This window comes from Lissotriton helveticus, chromosome 1_2 (assembly GCF_964261635.1).
Source record: "Lissotriton helveticus chromosome 1_2, aLisHel1.1, whole genome shotgun sequence".
Taxonomy (NCBI): Eukaryota; Metazoa; Chordata; class Amphibia; order Caudata; family Salamandridae; genus Lissotriton; species Lissotriton helveticus.
Genome location: NC_136058.1, coordinates 431,238,395 through 431,246,524, shown reverse-complemented (window position 1 = coordinate 431,246,524; position 8,130 = coordinate 431,238,395). Strand labels below are relative to the sequence as shown.

At 42.8% G+C, this 8,130-nt stretch overlaps 1 protein-coding gene across 1 annotated transcript; it reads right to left on the bottom strand.

Moving 5' to 3' along the window:
• Window positions 1–2,400: 2,400 nt before the first annotated feature.
• Window positions 2,401–6,215, bottom strand: LOC144807641 (uncharacterized). The gene has a single exon (XM_078673264.1). It carries the CDS (start codon window positions 5,436–5,438, stop codon window positions 2,916–2,918), a length of 2,523 nt encoding a protein of 840 aa, XP_078529390.1. The 5' UTR covers window positions 5,439–6,215; the 3' UTR covers window positions 2,401–2,915.
• Between the last annotated feature and the right edge of the window lie 1,915 nt (window positions 6,216–8,130).

The window sequence follows — 8,130 nt, the reverse complement described above, 5'->3', positions numbered from 1 at the left end:
GCTGATACCGCGACAGCTGGACGGGAACGGCGCGAACGCGCCAACAGAGGAGGAAGCATCTCAGGAGTTCGCCATTACACGGGAGGATACCGGATTGCCGTCCTCGGAGACAGGAGTAGGACCAGCCACCAGGTCGCCGCAGGAGAAGCCGGGAGGCCAACGGAACCACGCTCCGCCCAGCCACACTTCAACAGGAGAAGTGTGGCTCCGTAAGGTACGGGGAGTGTTTTTCACGGAGGGAGCGAGCGGGTAGAGGGCGGCTGGGTGGTCACGGGACGGGAGTGACTCTGCAAACGCCACCACTTTCACGGGTCCAAAGAGCACCGAACGGTTGTGGTCCCTGGTGATCCCCTTCACGCCTCCCCCCCCCCTCATGCCAATACTTGTTATCGGTCACGCCAGTAACCCGGCGTATTCTTTCTTTCTTTTTGTTTTGGGGAGCGTCTACGAAGTCAGAAGACCTTCCGCTGGACCCAACCCGGGGACTTCTGCAGAGAAAGACGAGAAGGAGCCCGCAGATAGACTTTCTTTTGTTGTCAGTCCTACGAGACTTTTTAGTTGTTGTTTGCCCTAGAACTTATACAAATAAATCCCAACGATTGCACAGCAAGTTCGTTTTGACTGTACCTCATTCCTCTTAAGACTCATAACCCCCTACCCGACGACAATCATTACATACCCGCACAAACATGTTACTTATTTCCACACTGGCAGGGTGTGTAAATCTTGATTCTGCTAACGAAGTATCAAAAACAATTTGTTACTATTTTTTCTTCTGCGAATGGTGATAGTGGGGCTAGCGAGTCACACCTTTTCAAGGCTTGTTCAAATCACGAGTCAGGAAGAAAAAAGAGCGCCCTTAGTCTACATTCATTAGCAAGCCATCAAGAGCGCTTCTCCTGTCAGCAGGAAATAAAGACAACTTCTCTTGGTATGTCAGTAACTGTCAACAGTTTTTCAAATTTGGACAAACTGTTTCTAATAACGCTCTTTAATGAAACAACAGGAATCCTTGAAGGATACATTGGTGGAAGAGGTTACCCCAGAAGGACTAAAGCAGTCGAAGAAGAGGCCAAGCATCATAGAGACAACCTCCTGCACTCGTATGCATGAGTAAGAGAAGAAAGCATGGCCGTGGTTCTCATGTATAATCCATTAGCAAATTGTATTAAAAGGATTATAAAAATATATTGGAGAATTTTGGAGGTTGGTGAGACGAAGCTATCACTGTACTCCTCTGTTTGAACAGAGGTCAGAACCTCAGGAACCCTCACAACAATGACCGACATACATGGGGCTGTTGGTGTAAGTACATCAGACAGTCCGCCCTACTTATGGTAGGCATTCTGACCTACTTGTTTTTCTTCAGGAACACAATGAAAAGACTGGTTGTATCAAACAGGAAAAATCTATGAAAAATGACCTAGACTCCCTTGTAGAAAGCTCTCAGTGTATCAAGTACACGATTTATTGGTTTTACAAAAAGCAAACTCTCATAAGGAGTAAAACCAAAAAGTCTGTTGTGCAACCGTGTGAAAAATGGCAACGACTCAGCAAACTTTAGATGCTTTTAGAGGAGCTCCTGTTGCTCCTTGAAGACACAGGGGTAGTGGAGGTTGTTACGCCTGTTCCTCTGGCAGACCATGGACCCCTGTCAAACTATAAATAAGCAGGACAGTCTTCAAATGTAACTCAAAATAGAAAAATCACTAAAGAAAGGCGGGTTGGATTTAGGGCACTCTATCAAAAATGCAACAAAGCGTTACACCAGCCAAACCAAAGGCCCACCCACCATCCTTGTTTAGAGTTGGACAGATTGTCAGCCTTTCATCGGAAATCCCATTGAGTCAGTCAATGGAAAACTTCTCGAAGGGCTCGAAGAAAACCCATCAGACATTATTAGATGAAGCAGTGCTATATAAGAACCTTTAAAAAAAAAGAAAATTTTGTATTTGCCAAATTCATGTTTAAATCCCCGTGGTATTTTTATGGATTATTAACAAGTGGACTGCCAAGATACAGACATATTTTAGCATTCCTAAATAAATCAGGTATTGATTGGGTAAAAAAGACTGAATTAAGTTCCCAAAACAGCCGTGAATCCCAGAACTCAGTATTACTGGTAGCACTTCTCTCTTCATTAACACAGAAGGAGAGGTAGAACCATCTCAAGCAAAGAACCGCTTCTCACTCTGAGAGAAGGCACACGGGTGAGACTAGTCCCCTCTGATACCACCTGCACCAGACTCCCTGCTGAAAGCAGTCATGCTATCGAGATTTGACCCCTCTATTACCAAATAAACTAGGCTTCTTGCTGACATCACAAATTATCTTTAAAGTTTAGGCAATAAATCACATCTAAGATCGCCTTATATACACTCAGCAGTCAAATACCATGAATTCAAATACATGTTTTGTTTTATTACGTCTAAAAACATAAATTTCTTATTAACATGTAACATCTAGTCATCATTGTGTACATTTCATAGCATCATGATTGTTCTTGCTGTATCATAATTTAGTTCATATTAATGTTAAAGTAAATCCTGGTACACACCTCTGTAGTGTTGTTTTTAAAGGCTCTTGGATGTCCATACATGGGTGGTGTTTGGTTATGTATCATTAATACAGATCTATAAAGTATTGGGTTTCAAATGTATTATGCCACTAATGGAAGTATAAACCCCTTGTTCCTAAATATAGATTCTCCAGTTTAGAACTTGTTGCTGTTAACGTGAAAGTAAAGTGAGTTTGACCCTGGAGCAAACCCCTGGAGTGTGTTATATATAAGGATTAATGTGCTGAAGAGCATTCTTGTTGATGTTCCTCACTGGCTGGGTGGTGTGGTTTTTTCCCCCGTGTGTGTTCGCTGGTGGCTCCGGAGGGTTGCCAACCCACTGAAGCTCTTCACACATTCAGTGCAATGGTATGGTTTTTCCCGTGTGTGTTCGCTGGTGGATCCGGAGGTTTGATAACTGACTGAATTTCTTCACACATTCACTGCACTGGAATGGTTTTTCCCCAGTGTGTGTTCGATTATGTTTTTGTAGGTCTGATGACCGACTGAAGCTCTTCACACATTCACTGCACTGGAATGGTTTTTCCCCTGTGTGTGTTCGCTGATGACTCCTGAGAGTTGAGGAATGACTAAAACTACTTCCACATTCATTGCAATGGTATGGTTTTTCCCCAGTATGTGTTCGCTGATGTAATTGGAGAAGTGATAACAGACTGAAGCTCTTTACACATTCACTGCACTGGAATGGTTTTTCCCCTGTGTGTGTTCGCTGATGACTCCTGAGATTTGAGGAATCACTAAAACGACTTCCACATTCATTGCAATGGAATGGTTTTTCCCCTGTGTGTGTTCGCTGATGACTCCTGAGATTTGAGGAATCACTAAAACTACTTCCACATTCATAGCACTGGAATGGTTTTTCCCCTGTGTGTGTTCGCTGATGTGATTGGAGAGTTGTTGACTGGCTAAAGCTCTTCATACATTCAATGCACTGGAATGGTTTTTCCCCAGTGTGTGTTCGATTATGTTTTTTTAGGTCTGATGACCTACTAAAGCTCTTTCCACATTCATTGCACTGGAATGGCTTTTCGCCTGTGTGTGTTCGCTGATGACTCCTGAGAGTTGAGGAATCACTAAAACTACTTCCACATTCATTGCAATGGTATGGTTTTTCCCCAGTATGTGTTCGCTGATGTGTTTGGAGTTGTGATAACTGACTGAAGCTCTTCAAACATTCACTGCAATGGAATGGCTTTCCCCCAGTGTGTGTTCGCTGATGACTCCTGAGATTTGAGGAAGTACTAAAACTACTTCCACATTCACTGCACTGGAATGGTTTTTCCCCTGTGTGTGTTCGCTGATGACTCCTGAGATTTGAGGAATCACTAAACCGACTTCCACATTCATTGCAATGGAATGGTTTTTCCCCTGTGTGTGTTCGCTGATGACTCCTGAGATTTGAGGAATCACTAAAACTACTTCCACATTCATAGCACTGGAATGGTTTTTCCCCAGTGTGTGTTCGATTATGTTTTTGTAGGTCTGATGACCTACTAAAGCTCTTTCCACATTCATTGCACTGGAATGGCTTTTCCCGTTTGTGTGTTTGCTGATGACTCGTGAGAGTTGAGAAATGACTAAAACTACTTCCACATTCACTGCACTGGAATGGTTTTTCCCCTGTGTGTGTTCGCTGATGACTCCTGAGATTTGAGGAATAACTAAAACGACTTCCACATTCATTGCAATGGAATGGTTTTTCCCCTGTGTGTGTTCGCCGATGACTCCTGAGATTTGAGGAATCACTAAAACTACTTCCACATTCATAGCACTGGAATGGTTTTTCCCCTGTGTGTGTTCGCTGATGTGATTGGAGAGTTGATAACTGACTAAAGCTCTTCATACATTCAATGCACTGGAATGGTTTTTCCCCTGTGTGTGTTCGATTATGTTTTTGTAGGTCTGATGACCTAGTAAAGCTCTTTCCACATTCATTGCACTGGAATGGCTTTTCCCGTTTGTGTTTTTGCTGATGACTCCTGAGAGTTGAGGAATGACTAAAACTACTTCCACATTCACTGCACTGGAATGGTTTTTCCCCTGTGTGTGTTCGCTGATGACTCCTGAGATTTGAGGAATAACTAAAACGACTTCCACATTCATTGCAATGGAATGGTTTTTCCCCTGTGTGTGTTCGCTGATGACTCCTGAGATTTGAGGAATAACTAAAACGACTTCCACATTCATTGCAATGGAATGGTTTTTCCCCTGTGTGTGTTCGCTGATGACTCCTGAGATTTGAGGAATCACTAAAACCACTTCCACATTCATAGCACTGGAATCGTTTTTCCCCTGTGTGTGTTCGCTGATGTGATTGGAGAGTTGATAACTGACTAAAGCTCTTTCCACATTCACTGCACTGGAATGGCTTTTCCCGTTTGTGTGTTTGCTGATGACTCCTGAGAGTTGAGGAATGACTAAAACTACTTCCACATTCATTGCAATTATATGGTTTTTCCCCTGTGTGTGTTTGTTTATGTACTTGGAGGTCTAATAACTGACTGAATTTCTTCAAACATTCAGTGCAATGGTACGGTTTTTCCCCAGTGTGTGTTCGCTGATGTGTTTGGAGTTGTGATAACAGACTGAAGTTCTTCGCACATTCATTGCAATGGTATAATTTTTCCCCTGTATGTGTTCGCTGATTATCTTTTAGGAATTTTAACTGACTAAAGTTCTTCATACATTCATTGCAATTGCACGTTGCTGCTCCTGTGTGTGTTTCCTTATGGTTCTTTAGTAGCGATGACAAACTAAAGCTCTTGCTGCATGTGTATGATTTTTCTTTCTTGGTTAGTGTCTGTGGGTCGGGTTTATAAATGTCTGCATCCCATGAGAGCATTTCCTGAGGAGCTAACATGGTTGATAAAGCACTATTCTAACATTCCCGGTGTGTGTGTGGTATTTTGGGATGGTTGATTTCAGATTTCACAATGAAATACAAGACTCACCAACTACATATATTATTATTTTGGCAAGTAAAGCTTCTTTGTAGGTGGGTATGTCTTTAGATTGCAAAATAGTTTTGTGTGTTACGGGTAAAGATTAGTCTTCCTTCTGGTCGATGCAAATTAGCACAGTCTGTTGTACATCAAAGACCCTCTCTTTCTATTACCCTTCAGTTGTCTGGCTCCACTACCTTGTGTTTTTCTCGTGCTCATGTGGCCAGAAAGAGTTTATAATACACCTAGCACGCTGAATGGTGGTCTGCCATCATTACAGGAAGCAGAGCAATGCTGTATCCACCTTTTACCAAACACATGATCAAAGCTGGTGGTGCAGGCCTATTTCTACAGGAGGTGGTTTGTCAGTGTTGTTTCCTTAATTTTCTAAAGGTCATTTCTTAGTCCTGTTGCGTGCATCCACTGATATGCCCTTGACTGCTTCTTCCAGGATCTATCGGTGTATGTTCAGGTTCCTCAGTCTCTGACTGTGCAGATCTTTTCCTGAATATTGGAGCTCCTTTTTTTTACCACTTTTTTCAGAATTGCACGATTACTGTCATTATTCACGATCCTTTGTGCATTCAAGGCAGGTTTCCTATTGGATGTAAAGAGATTTAAAATCACTAAATGGAAATGTAAGAGAATGTGAATACACAATATTTAACTAGTTGTAAAAGATATCTCTTCTTTACCATTTATGAAAGTTACCAAGAGATATTTCACCATACAAAGATATTTAACTAAATCTTTCATTGAACATGTAACTCTTACTTACTTCAGAAAAGAAGGTGATTTTCCAGTGTTCACAGAGTAACTTAGTACAGAAAGAGCACACATGGAGTGCCCACTCGCTAGAGGTACAGCTTTACGAAGATGCAACATGGCAAGATTTCATTTAAACAAGAAGAGATTGTGGAAAAAGAGATGGATCAGGATGTGCTGCAATCACTTCAGTTTTAGGAAGTGTATAACAACAGTAACCCTTTCAAGAACCATATCACAAACAAAACTCTTCAGGAAGTATATAATAAAGGTAACGCTCCAGGAAGTATATAAGAAATTAAGCTCCATTCACTCTCTTCTTGACAATACTTTCCTGTTCACACTCGAGCAGCTGAAGTTCCAACTCCTGTCTTTACTTTTCTGTTTGTTAAGTTATCTTTGCCACTTTCCTGGGGTTGGTTCAAGCATTTGTGGGAAGATTGCAGCATTGATTATAGAGATTCCATCACAACCTGTAATATACCTGTGATATCTCTGCTGTCAATACATGTCTGCTTTTTGTCTTTTTATACCTTACCATGGCATCTAACTTAATGTTTTCCGTTTGGTGCCAGCATGCTACTCTGTGGGTGGATGGAGCGTTGGCAGAGTGGGACAAGATGTCTGTTGCTTGAGGGGGAGTGCAGCATTTACACCTTTGGGCTTTTCTTGAAATCAGCTTCACCTTACTCCCTGTTCGTCGCCTTCCATACTCCCTTATGTCTGCGTACTCCCTCAGCAGGGTTCACTCACAGCTAAAGCAGAGGAGTGACTCGATGCACACAGCAGACATCAGGTAATGATCTGATAGACAAACGGCCATGCTTGGCAGTACCAGGATCACAAGCGTCATTAAAGAGGCTCGCCCGGGACATACAAACGGAGGAAGTGCACAGGTAGCTACTAATGAGGTACAAACAGAGGAGGCGAACATGTAGGTACATGCTCCTTTTTCGGTCTGTTTCAGGCCTTTACTGGGCTGGGTATTGGTGTGCACTATATCTTATTCATGCGGCTGATAGAAGCACTTGCTGCAGGGGTGTTACCACTTTGACCCTTTACAAGAAGAGAGCCGAGCCTTAGATAGCACAACACCTGGAGACTGCCTGCCTTGAGGGGAAGATGAGGGTCCGGGTGTGAGACAATATCACTCGCAACAACACAGGACCTGTTCCTTTTGGTGCTACAGTTGTGCCTAGTCAAACCCTCCTATATTCCTTTCAGGATTGGGCAATAGCCTGCCTTTCAGGCTATTTAATTTTCTAGACCAGGTTCACCACTTTCAGATTATTCATTAAAAAGAGAGTGCACTGTTTATCCATATATCTCTGTAAATTTCTCCCCACCCTGCTGACAGACTAGAGTAAGAAGAAAGGAAAAGGAACAAGGCTGGAACACAAAAATAGTGCGGAAAAGAGTGGTGTCGCCTCACGGGAGTAACACCATGGAGGCTCTGCAGGAAGGTACTCGCCTGCCGCCTAGGTTCTCATCATTAGCGAAATTGTGAAGTGTGAAAGAAAAAGAACTAGTGAGGGTGCTCGGGCAACAGTACCTGCATGTGCATCAAGTTTGGTACACAGCAAGGCTGGACCCAACAAAGTGAAGGGGAGTGACACAGGTAATGCCACACCGCTTAAGTGAAAGTTAAAAAATTAGTTATAACTCGCTGGCCCTCTCGACTTTATTCTTGGCTGCGAGTTTACTCGTAATTAAAACACCGACATGTTTCGTTGCCAATTGGAAAGACTTACGGCAACTTCTTCAGGGCTTAGGTCTGTCGTTTCGCCCTGCACCCATTCACTGGTGTTCCGTATCACCTACTGTGGAAGGCATACCTATACCTCC

Excerpts from the sequence above, each read along its gene's own strand:
- LOC144807641 (XM_078673264.1), bottom strand. The coding sequence starts at position 5,438 with ATGTTAGCTCCTCAGGAAATGCTCTCATGGGATGCAGACATTTATAAA.